General features: G+C 42.5%; 1 protein-coding gene across 2 annotated transcripts in view; it reads right to left on the bottom strand.

The window, feature by feature from the left end:
* Positions 1 to 13,161, bottom strand: part of CRHR2 (corticotropin releasing hormone receptor 2) — a 133,122-nt gene that overhangs the window by 92,255 nt on the left and 27,706 nt on the right. The window contains exons 1-2 of one of the 2 annotated variants that reach the window (XM_085050160.1): positions 2,823 to 3,341; positions 2,561 to 2,680 (exon numbers count right to left, since the gene is read on the bottom strand). In XM_085050160.1, coding sequence (XP_084906286.1) covers positions 2,561 to 2,680; positions 2,823 to 2,940 — 238 coding nt within the window. In that variant the 5' untranslated portion in view covers positions 2,941 to 3,341. Of the gene's footprint in view, positions 1 to 2,560; positions 2,681 to 2,822; positions 3,342 to 13,161 lie in introns of those variants that run through there. The other variant, XM_085050158.1, reaches the window with a different exon arrangement.

The following is a 13,161-nucleotide window of genomic DNA, read 5'->3' as shown; positions in this document are numbered from 1 at the left end:
GAGTTCATTCCCTCCAGCTGATGAGCTGCTTTTAGGAAATTGGAGGGAACTTGGAACTTCTGAGAGCCTGATTTTTAAAACTAAAAAAAAGAAATCGCTGAAACTGATCCAAAATTTTTACATGCTTTCGGATGAGAAATATACTCACAGATATATCAAATATACTCACAGATGTACAAAATCAATGCAGAGATAAGCTGTAGTCCCTAAAAGGTGGCAGCTCACAAACTAGGGATGCCTGACATTATAATAAAGAGCTGAGTTACAACCTAGAGCTGGATAAACCCTCAGCTGAAGAAAAGCAGTGCAAGGTGTTTTTTCTAAATTGGTCTGATTTCGCTCTCAAGGAAAAAAAAAATCAGTATAATATAACAAACCATCATTTTTCCCTCTGCCTCATCAAAATGCAAAACAAAATAGAACAAAACTACATGTCCCAGGCAGAAATCTTATGTTGATTCAAGCCATCTCCTATCAGACCTTCCTTTTGAGCTGCATTATTCACCTCTGAGATTTGCAAGATCCATTTCCCATTCTTTAATCAGCTGTCTGCGCTTATTTTATCATCTGCACAGGGTACACAGCCGAGGTTTTCAGCACAATGAGCCTCATCACAAACGAGGCAGCCCACAAACCAACTTGGTGAAATCATGCAAGTAGTCAGATTGTGTCAGTATTTGGTTTTCCCAAAGTCTGGATGTGTTCTGCATGCACTAATTCCATTTTCCAAATCCCAAAAGAGATTGCACCTGTGTATTCAAACCTTAACTTGCTGTCCTACTGCTTTCCCAAGCCTTAATCACTTTACTATCTCCCAAGGAGTAAAAGTTGACCAAATTTTGATACAATCCTTCCCCTGTTTTCTGCACTACAACTCAGAGGAGCTACACACAAGGAAGACAAGATCAACTGGAAGTGGTTACTCACATTTTACGCTGAAAGGAGAAAAATGTCCATTTCCCCAGAGCATGACAAAATAATGCTTCAGCTTTTCAGTAACATATTTCCATCAGTCTTAAATTAACATACCATTCTTTTAAGGACAGAGAGAATTTAAGAAAACTTATGAACACTGCAATACAAGCATCAGCCACCACTGAGAAGGAGAGAAGCAAGGAAGAACTTTAAATCAGGTCATTGATGAACTAGTGAAAGCATCAACAGAGTCCATAAAAACCAAAGTGGGACATTCAGTATTTTTTTTCTTCCACACACAGGAAAAACATTTAAATTCTCTCCACTGTGTTCTGAGCTGCTCTTAATTCTCAGAGATTTCCTTCTGGTCTCAACTGAGACTTGTAAAAGTAGCAAACTACCTGCTGTAATCAAAGGCAGCATCATTCCACATTCCACCTATTTTACTGCAAAGAGCACAGAGCTGAGATTAGAGAGCTTGAGGATGATTTTGCAGTTCCCTGAGGCAACCTCTTTACTCTGCTCAAAGTCTGGGGTGTCCCTAAGAACAAACCTGGCAGAGGACTTTGTTTCACATCACAGAGCATAAGCACCAAACTTTTGGCTAGTGATGTGACCATGACACCTAGAACTGGGGGAAAGAATAAATTCACTTTCACCAATTAAAATAAAAAATATCTAAAATGTCAGGGTCATTCTTTCAGGGGACTTAGGGAGAATGCTGGCCCCACAAAATTAACACTACCTGCAAATTAGACCACCAACACCCAAGCAACAGTCCAGAGTGAAAAACAGAATGAGATATGCCTACAGTCAAAACCACACTGAAAAAATGAGTGACAAAAAACTGGGATGCACACATTTGGAACTAATATGTTTAAAAACTCTTAATGAAAGGTCCAAAGAGTATTGACAGATAAGGAAAAGGAAATGAGTGCCTGGGTCCCACAGCCTGAATAATAAATTTGTAGTGAGTCATCATGACTGTTTACCTCGAAGAATAAAGCATCCAGGAGATTTCTAAGGAGCCCCCGAGCTCCTTTGCTTTGAATATTATTTGCCTCCTAATTTCCTCTCCTGTCTCCCTTGCAGAGCTGATGCAGCCACTCAGCAGCCAGTCCCTGATGAAGTTGCTAAAACAGATTTCAGACCTCAGCCTTCTTTCTGTTTGTTAGATACAACTCCCTGTTCACACACAGCCAGCCTGGAAAAGGACTGTCCTTTCAAAATACACTTTTTAGGTGTTAGGGCTAAGCATTTAATGAGTCAAAAGATCTTTATTATCCAGGTGGCTGAAGCACTGCTACAAACACACCGAGCTGTGCACAGCTACACATGAACAAACACACAAAGCACAACATACCCTCCTCAGACTGCAGAGGATATTTTCTGCCCAGATCTCCCTAAATGTACTTCAGTAAAGAGGAAACAGTGTCCACAAGTCTGCGCTTTTGAGAAATCTGCATCATTCCAGGCAAGAATTCTGAATATACAGGCTGGAATGTGGAGGAAATGTTGATTCCCAGCAAACAGGTTTTTTTTTTCCTTTTATTATATTTTTTCCTTAATGGAAATATATTTTGGGTGTCCCCAGGCGCCTTCTGAACACGAGATCTGCGGGAGAAGGGAAGGAGTTTGTACTTACTCGTGGTGTTGTATTTGATCCCATTGAAGAACTCGGGGCAAGGTCTCTCCACGAGTTCCCCCGCAGAGGTTCTGGGCCAGCAGGTCCCGATCTGATCCGTGGTGGCATTGCAGTACGGACCTTGGGTTGAGAAAAGGAGACAGAAAGGGGGAAAGGAGCAGCTGAGAAAGCACAAAAGCCACACACTTTGCATCACAAAACAAACCGAATCTCAGCACTTCTAAAGCTTTTCCCCAGCCCTGCACCAGGTAACGTTTCCTACCATCAAAGCCCAGGAAAGGGATAGAGGAACTCTCTAAAAAAGTCTCGTGCAAACGATCCAGGAGGCTGCAGTTCACATCAAATTCTTCTAAGATGAACTGAGATATGGTCACATCCATTATTCCCCCGGGACTGCTGGACTGGATCAGGCTCCTTCACCCCTTTCTGGTTATTTTCTTTTTTTTTGTCCCCTCTTCTTCTTCCCTGTCTGGAGCCAAAGGAGCATCAAGCTGCGGGCACCCTGCAGTCTGGTGTGTGCGATTCTCTCCCGCTCGCAGCGTGCTGACAACTTGGCTGAGAGTCTGCGTCTGCCTGTGCAGTTCAGTCCTCCGAGCTCTTCTTCCCTTTAAATCCAGCGGCTCGGGAGCCAATGGGATCAGGCTGAGCCCGGAGAGAGGGGCTCACGTCTCCTCGGTGTCCCTGGGCTCGCAGCTCCCAGATGTCGCCTCACTTTGCCACACCGCTGTGCTGCTGCATCCTCCTCCCTCCTCTGCCTCTCCCTCCCTCTCTCTGACACACAGAGGCACTGAGACAGTTTTATTGTTAGCTCCGGGGATGAGCACTTTTGCAAAAATACTCGCTGCAAATTAAAGCCAGGGAGAACAGGAAAAGCCATCAGAGGAATATAACTTCTCGGGTTTTTTTGGTTTTTTTTTTTTTGTGGAACAAAGCGATTCCTGCCTTTGCTGAGTGGAACTGAGGATGAACAGGGATGCTTGGGCAGGGAGGGGGAAGGAGGGACTCAGTCCTGCAGTGCTGGATGCTGTGCAGGCCTTGGGAAAGAAGAGAAATAACAAAAGCAGAGATGAGGGAGATGGTCTGATAGAAGAGAGGCGTTGGGATAAGGGCATCTGGAGTAATCACAGAATCACAGGAGGTTTGGGCTGGAAGGGACCTTAAAGATCATCTCACTCCAATCCCCTGCAATGGGGATTCCTTCCACTATCCCAGGTTGCTCCAAGCCCTGTCCAGCCTGCTCTGAAATGACAAAATCTGGAATAATGAGCCACAGAAGAGGCAGAGTGAGGAGAGTAGGGAAGGGTTGGGATCCCAGCCTGGGAGAGGCACAGGAGGAACATATCTTTCAGGCACTCACAGATGGGATGGAGTGGACAGTAGGGCAGGGCAAGGCACCGAGATCTTTGGAGCAAAGGATGGATCATTCAGGGGACAGGGAAGAAAAGAAATGCCCCTCTCATTTCCACTGGTAGGAGAGACCAAGGTTTTCAGGGAGGATGAGCATCCAGACTGACCAGGAGCAAGAGGAACAAACGCTAAACAAGGAAATAGTGCTGTGGGGAGAGAGGGAAGAGCAAAGGGCTTGAAAACAGAGGGAATATGGAACAGGATGTGAAAGGTCTGGAGATGGGGGAAGAGGAGAAGTCTGGAAGGAGCTGCCAAGAAGGTTGGTCATTTGGAAATCAAAGCTCTGCAGAGGAGGAACTGGGTGAAGTTCTGCACTCTGGGATGCTGGGAGCAGCTCAGACCTATCCAGCCTTTCTGACTTGCTACACCAGGCGATGAGGAAATCCCTGAAAAAAGTGTTGCTAAGGACGATCATTTATGATCACAGATTCAGAAGGATTTTGAGAAGCAAAAAAAAAATCCTAACTTTTAAGGGAGCAGCCCAAGGTCAGTCTATATGGAAGTGGCAGAGAGGAATGCAGAAACAGAAGGCAAAGACAACAAAGACGTTTTGAGAGAAAGAAATGGATCCCAAAATGCAACATTTACAGTCTGTTCACAGCTTTAGATCAGACATGGTGCTTCCACTGAGCTCAGTGCAGTGGTATAGGACTTCCTATAACGACTGTCTCCCACCCTGCAATGGCCTGGACTTTCCCTTTATTCATATTTAAGATTGAAGGGCTTTATGCTTTACTTTTGAAGGGCTGAAAGAATTGTAGCATCCAAAGAGAGGAAAAAGGAAAAATAACTGGGTTAGAACAACAAATAAATTAACAACATGCACTGGGGAGAGAACTAGCCAGGATGTTATTTTGCCATCTGGGAATCTGGAGATTTTTTAGCATTTTCAGATTGCAATGGCAGGGAGGGGAGGATAGCCATTGTGGTTTTGGGATAAGTATTTTTATTTTAAATATGCAAAAACCCACAAGAATAACAAGTGTACTAATTCTCTAGACACTGTGATATCCTGAGGCAAGTGAATGCAGCTCTCTGCTTCTCTCTCTGGAGCCTCAATCTCCTTCCCAAGTGAATGCTCCCAAAACTGCAGCCCTCCTTGAGAAATCTCAAAAGCAACAAATTAACCCTTGTCAACACCACCAGATCTCTTTGTCCCATGCATCTCTAAGCCCAAAAAGCAGGAGAGAAAATATCTTCAGCTTCATTCACGTAACATGATCACCACCAACATCCTGGTTGTCTTTGAAAAGGGCTTTGAGGAGAAAACCCTTTTTCTCACACATCCAAGAGGGCGGATAAACAGATGCTCTAAAGCTTCTTTTCTCCTTCCTGCCAGTGCAGTTAAGTTCATAAAATTAGGTTTTGTTCCTCAAGCAGAGCCTCTCAGTGGTGGCTTTGAGACCTTCTCCCAGGACAGCATCTGAAGGTGCCCACTGGCCACTGCCATGGAGGCAGGACTGAGCAGTGAGCAGGACACTGGGACACAATGCTGGTAAGATTAGTGTTTTTCTGCTTCTGCTGCCTCTCTGCAGGAGAAAAATCACACAGCCTGGCCAAAAGCCTTAATTTCTCACCTACTGTCTGCCCTGTCTATTTTTTCCCACTGTTTGTTCAGCACACTGGAATCAAAATCTTGGTTGGAGGCTTTGGGCACTGGAGTTTCCTGAATTTTTTGAGGAATGCATCACTTAATAAATTACAAAAAAAGAATGACAGTTTGAAAAAAAAGTAACTACTTTTAAATTTGGTAGATGTTTCACGTTCCTAAATGCTGCCCTGTATTTTCCAGCACAAACACTTGAAGATTTTTCAAATGGTTCAAATATTACAGAGTCGAACACTAAGCTGGATTTCCTTTCAATTCTGTTCTTTATAGTGGTTAACACCTGAAACAATAGCCCTGAATGAAACTAAATATTTTTTCAAGGTTAGGAGAATGATTTCTTCATTTAAGCGAGAAGAGCTAGAAAATCTTCAATCTAAACTGATTGTTCTACCTTTTCAGTTCAAACTTTAGAAAATCAGAAGCAGTACATATTGTACAGATAATCCTATTGTGTTCCATATAGTTATTAATAGAAAAAAACACTGCAAAAATAAATACAGAGAGGATGGACAAGTTGTTTAGGGGTAAGTTTGAATGAAGAAAGTAATTTATTGTTCCTCATTATTATCAGGCCAAAAATCAGCACCATTCTTTAAAAATCCCAGCTCTACTGTAACCTCTTGATGAAAAGGTACTTCTGCAGCTTTCCCTGGGTGCAATTAACCACTTCATCAAAGTTTCCCTCTGACTGGATCTAGTCAGATCCTGACCAGTTTTGTTCCTCAAGCAGACCTCAATTGTGTCAATTTGACTCATCTGATGTGAAAATGTTGTTCTTTATGCAAAAGGCAAATGCAATTAAATGAAAAATGGACAGAAATCCTGTAGCTGCTGACAATGCTGCTTCTCTGCCGATGCAGTGGTGCACATGACACAAACCAGACCTTGCCAGGCAGCAGAGATCTGCCTCAGAAATTCCTCAGCATCCAAAGAAAGCTGGGACTTTGTGCTTGGCAGGCAGAAAAGCTTTGCCAGTTTCAAAGTGGGCCTGTTCCTATGTGCTGGTATTGACTGGCTGGTTTGGGTGCATGTCCAAGGCTATGGAAGAGAAGAGGACAGACAAATAAACCTGTCCACACACACAGAGCTCAGTGAGACCCTTTTAAAAAGACATACCAAAAGGTCACCTGCAGTTCTTCTGGGAAAGGAATGAGCTCTGCTCATAAATGGCAGTGGAAAGCTCTGTATGTCAGCCTCACACCACTGTGACACAGCTGCTTTCTTCATCTGCAACCCACTCCAAGCCACAGCTGATGGAATTAGCCAGAGCACAGCTTTCAGTTTGCCCCACTAATAATGACTAACAAGGATGGTGTTGTGCTTATCCAGCGACACCAAAGCTCTGTGCAAACTCAAGCAGCCCCTGTGTGTGTCTGGGGAGGGTGGAAGGAGCTGCAGGGTCATCTGGCTGCTCCTCAGACACTCAATGTACACTAAATAAAGAGACCACTCTGCATTTCAGGGTCCAGGATGAGCATTGTGGTGGGGGGAAAAAGGAAAAAGAAGGAAAAAAAAAGAAAAAAGCACGAGTTGTGTCCTCATTTCTCTTATTCAGACAAACGAATTCTACTGTACCTCATGCAGCCCTCTTCTCCCACTACAGTGGCAGTTTTGTCACTCGTTTTATCTGTCCTTGTGAAGAGCTCCTGCTCTTCAGGCACAGCAGTGACTCCTCTGTCCTGCTCTGCAACACAAGGCTCAGGGCAGGAAATGCACATCATCCATCAAACAACCTGGTTACACCAATGTCCTTTGTACCTCAGGGCCATTGGCTTTCAGGAATTTTACCTCATCAATCTGGAAGTATCACACCGAGTGTGTTGGCTCTTTCAGTCTACATCCATGTCCATACTCATCATCTAACATGATAAACTGGTCTGTTAACACAGTCACGGATCTGTTACCTCTAAATATGAGGCTGGAGGGTTCCAAATGGCAGAGCAAATTTTTTCTCATCTCTTTTTTCTGTCTGAAAAGCATCCCCCAGTAACCTTGTATTATTGCAATGACCTTTCAGCACCTAACTTTCAATTTACTGGGACTGTTCAGCTCAGTAAGGAACGCAAGGCTTTGAGGAAGATACAAATTTACCCAAGTGGCTTCTGGGCCACCAACCTGAAATCTTTCCTTCTCCATCTGCACTGCAAAACTAGTCTGGCTGCACTTTGAAATGCAGTGACAACATGACCATTATGTGCTAGAATTTTTATCCTCCATTCCCATTCCAGGTATGTAAAGGCATTTTTCAGAGTGGGAGCAGGTTCAGACCACAGGGAGCAAAATCATTCAAGCAGCAAGAGACTGAGGATAGCTTAAAGATCTCCACAGACAGCACAGCTCTAGAACTGCCTTGGGAATGTCATATATGGCTGATTTCTCTGCCACACCACACTGTGGCTCCTCACCATGAATTTTATCCTACAGGAGTAGACCGCTGAAGAAAACCTCTTCTCAATCTGAGGACTACACTTTTAATCAAAATCTGGTCCTCTCCGCATCTACTTGAGACCTACACTGAATGTGCAGAGTTGAAAACTGCTGTATGGTAAGAGGAAGATGAGACATAGATAAACAGAGATCTTTGTTTCAGTTGATCAACTCATATGTTAGAAAGAGGAGACATCCTTTATTGCTAGAAATGAAGTATGACTCTACTGAGCAAAGATAAAATTAATAAATGCAGGTCTGTGGTGATGAATCTTCACAGGTTCGTTGATGCTAGGAAATATTTACTGGGGGTGTAAAAAGATCCAACAGCATAAATAATAAATGGCTCATAGCCATTTATTATTTATGCTGTCGAATCGATATATTTCAATAGAACATCAATATATTTCTTTTGGCACATTAATACACTTGTCTTTCTCTCCAGCTATAAAACCTGTGCGAGTGAATCACGTTACATGAGACAAATGAGACACTGCAGGGAGATTACAAGAACACAAAACACACAAAAGAACCAACCTTGACACACTAATGAACTGCCAAAGTTATTTTTCTTGACGTGAGCTGTATTGGATGAATGTGCAGAACACTATCTACTCTATAAGGGCACAGCAACATTCCAGAATAACTCTGATTTTATACACGGTCAAGTTCAGAGTCAGTGCTTCACAGACACACGAGAACACAAAGGAACCCATTTGATATATTTATCTATGGCTGGCAATGGCCTGGTGCTCTGTTTACAGCATAAGCAGAAAAATTAGAAAAAATAAAGGGGAGTAAGATCTATTTGAACAAATGATGACCATGATGATGTGTGACATTAGTCCCTCTCTGTCTGTTATGTACAATGGGACCATTGCCAAGTAAGATGTAAAGATTCAGGGGTCTTGCTCTGTTCTCCTCCTCACAACACATTAGCCAAAATTCCTTGTGGCTTAATTCAGGATATGCCAGTCAAGACTTTTGGTCTTCCTGCCTCCCATTCTGCTTTGTTGGGCTGCCTTGTATGTACAGAATGTACAGGATGTACAGAAATAAGAGAGACCAAAATGTTCAGAAGTCAATCCCCCATTTCCGTTGGAAACTCACAGACACTGCATGGTAACTGATTTTGACCATCCAAATCATACCTGCTTGGGTTATTTTGAGGAGCACCATCAGTCTGGCTTTGGGACCCTGGGCTGGGGGCTTCTGTACTCCTCTGAGCATCTCTGCCCAAACCAAATGCAAAATCCAGGACTTGTAAGAGATTTAAACACTGCAGAGTTGCCAGCTCTCAAGATTGCTGTGACTCTGCTTTCCATGAGTTACCAATGCTGCCATTATGGGTGAGAAGGGTCTAGACTCTGATTCAACTGCCCAAAAGTGTGTGCCCTGCAAGATCTGAGGTACTCCAGCATATCTGGAATAGCCACTTGAGGCTGGCAGAGAAACTCAGGACCTTGGGAAGATCCATCCCTTCTGAAGCAGCCATAGGTTGAACATCTCAAAATGTTCTGGGACACCTGTGGGTATTAAAGTAGACAAAACCTGTCATAAAAAGGAAGAGTCCTACCAGCAGCATATCACAGAGAGTCTCTCACGATTACTACTTAGGCTTTATATTGTGTAGTAGGTTTTTATTCCTTGGGTTATCTAATTTAAATCCTTCATAAATGTGGGAAGCCTCCTAAAACACAAAGAGCAGCCCAAGCAGTAGCCTTGTAGAGAAACTAAAGCTTTCCTGACAATTTTCTTCCCTTGGTTGAAATGTTGTGTTTGGAACATCCTCAGAGAGGAAACAAATTTTGGACACATCACATCTCTTATGGTATCTCCAGTACAAATGTTTCCAGAGGTGCCAATTAACTGAGGTGTGCAGCCAACAGAAAAATAAAAAAATATAACTTTTGCAATGAGGTTCACCTGATCTACTGATGAAATTGATTTTATCCTCAGATCGAACCAATATCCTGAGCAGATCTTTGCTGTCTGTAAGAGGAACCAACATGGATTGGTGTAAATGTCTGCATTAATCAAATTGTTCCCATTCCACAAGCCTAGAACAAAGATCAAATTTCTCACTCAGCTCTTCTCCACTGGCCCACCTTGTCTCCCTGGAGTGTCTGGCAACTCTAATCCCATGACTTTGGGCCTATCATGGGAGAGCAAACAGAAATATTTGAAATGAAACACATCAGGAATAAATATGAGAAGAAAAATGTCTTGTTAGGACAGAACTATCACAATGCCAGCAGCATTATGTTTAGAGATCTGGCGCCTCAGATTTAATGTAATTATTTACCAGAGGAAATCAATACAACACAAACACTGTATAATAGATTTGCATCTCTCTGCCAGCCGCCTGATTATTATAAGGACTCCAGGACAGTCAGCAAACACCGGAGAAAATGCCTGGAAATTAAGTGGAAGGAATCCTGAGCAGAATACTGACTTGGAGAATTGAGACAGTGCTTCTCAAACACATCATTCCATAACAGAGGGTGAGGAGGATCCAGCCATGCCAGACACCAGCTGGAATGATTAGGCATGAAAATGGATTATCATAATATTATTAAGGACATGATAACTGAGGAAAAGGAATGTAATAAATGCCCAATTTGTGATTTCAAACTGCTACCACACACGTTTGCAGCCCCAGAATAACAGAGTGGGTGTCAGAACATTAATTCTTTTGCAATAGTTTGTGCCTCTGTCTGGAATCTTTGTGACCTCACACAAGTCTGGATACCTCCTTGGATAAAAAAATCCCTCTACTCCTCTCCAGATCTCCTCCCTAGCTCAGCTCATTACCCTTTGATGTTTTTATGACCAGGGCCAGTATTTCTGATTCTGCAGCACAGGGTACCTCAGGTCTTGCACAGTTTAGGATATATGAGAGGTCTGCAGAGGCAGAGGGATTCATCTCACCTAATTCCAGCCAGCTGAAATTTGGGTGTCTAGACTAAACTAGGCTCTCTCACAGTCTCCAGGGAAATGGCCACTTTCAGAGAATGATGATTCATTTAATTTGGAGACAAATACCTTCTTCAAATTTACAACTCGTAGATATTTGACTTAGGAGGATGTTATTCAGCCCAAGATACATTTGTACTTTGGAAAGAGCTCTTTCCTGCCAACACATCACATATCTGGGATGGGTATTGGAGTTTTATCTACATGTCAGCCAGAAATTGAAAAGGACTAGGACCTTAATGCTGCTTTTAAATGGACACATATTTGTTCAAATACCATGTTTTTCTTTGAATTTTATTTATCTTGTATAAAGCTGATAGAACCCTCTTATTCTAAAACATACATTTGGAGCCGCCTGTAAATTGGCTGTGTCCATTTTGTGGCTAAGAATTTTCCCAGTAAGTATAAACCTTGGAAAACAGTTTAAAGCCTCAAACCCCAAGTTTTTTTCTGTTCTTATCAAGGCTTTGGATATGCAAATCTCAATTTATAAATGCTTACATCAGCGTTGCTTACAGGGGATTTTTACAAAAGCCATGGATCAATCCCCAAGAATTCAAAGCAAAACAGCTAAAAACTGAAACAAGCATCAACACTGAAACAGATTTATTTCAGCATAGATGTAAAACATGGTTAAATGTCATCAAGTAGCTGATAATGTGAGAGATATTTTAATAACAGGTGGAGCAAAAAATTAATCCCGGGAAGTGTGGCACTCCCAATCTGTTTGGCAGCACAGCTGGGTTTCTTTCCCCATGATGTGTTAATGTGTTTTTTATTTGGAAAACTGCACGTCTCACCCCAATGAATATTAAAGAATGAGTTTGGGGAAAACATGTAACATTCTGATTAAATATTTTGTCACTCACATGCTCTCACACTCAGTTACAAAGGGAAGGTAACAGCATCTTTTTGTTAAGCAAGTGCTGCTTCTCTTCTGGAGCCATCAAATCTCCTTATTAACCTTCCAAAATCTCCTACCACCCCTCAGAGTGCCCATTCAGGATGTTGCTAACTGCCAGTTATTCTAAGCAGATGTCAAAATCTGTGCTTAATGCCTGGGAAAAAAGATTATTTTTCAGCATTTCTTCCCTTTCCCAGTTAGTAACACCATCAGAATCCTCATTTACAGCAATATTGCAGGTAAAAAGCACCTAGTCATCACAGCTTTACCTTTGGGGGTTATGAAATGAAGGAACAATAATTATTAATCTTCTTTTGAAGCGATTTTTTTGTTCAGTTATCGCATTCTGAATACTAAGAATGACATTTGTGAGGACCAAGTTCTCCTCATTTTCATTTCCTGTATTATTAAGTATAAAAGCAATCAGTTTATCCCCAAAGTTTCTCCCCTTCAGGCAAACAGCCCCTTTTTTAGGCAAAAATTATGAAGGAATACACACATATTATTTCACTCACAGAGTTTTTCAAATGCTGTGGAATTCCTCCGGATCGAAGGACTAGCAGGGTGTAAGTCATCCCTAACAGGGCTGGAAGTTCCTACCTCTGCAATATGCAGCATTTATTCCTGCCCCTGGTTTCCAGGCTGCTCTGGCTCTCTGCCAGAGCTCATCCCTTCCCCTCGGCCACTGGAGGGCTCTCCTAATTCTTCATTACTGCAAAGGAAACGTCTGATTGAGTGCAGAAACACAGCGAAAGAAAACCTGCTCGTGGTTACCTGAATGTGAAATCAAGAGTTTGCAAAACAGGAAGAGCTCGCTGGTTTATCCAGAGATCCACATGTGGAAAAAACCGCATTTTACTGCCCTGTCTTTGGCAGCAAAAAAAGTGTTGCTACAGTAAGAGATGAATTTCCCCGAAGAGATAATTTCCTTTTACACACAGGTTTATCAACTGCACCAGAGATTATGGCTTTAAGGTGGCCAGCAGTGTTTGCCTTCATCACCCATTCCTCCCCACACCGCTGAAATCCTTTCACTCTGAAATCACTGCACAACTCAATCGTTTTTTCAACTAAGTGTGATTTTAGCCCTCTGCCAGCTCATTTCTAACTGATTGCCCACCTCAAGACCAATTTCCTGGGCTGGTTCAATTTGCTCTTGATGGCAACACTGATGGATCAATCATCTTATCCTTTCTATATTAGTGCTGCTCTTGTGGAAAGAGGAGATTGTTTAAGGTTTTCCATTCCCCTGTGGGAATGTTCTGTCCACACTGCTCT

Source organism: Lichenostomus cassidix, chromosome 2, assembly GCF_008360975.1.
Source record: "Lichenostomus cassidix isolate B80296 chromosome 2, HeHo_3.0, whole genome shotgun sequence".
NCBI lineage: Eukaryota > Metazoa > Chordata > Aves > Passeriformes > Meliphagidae > Lichenostomus > Lichenostomus cassidix.
This window is presented reverse-complemented; position numbering and strand designations above follow the sequence as displayed.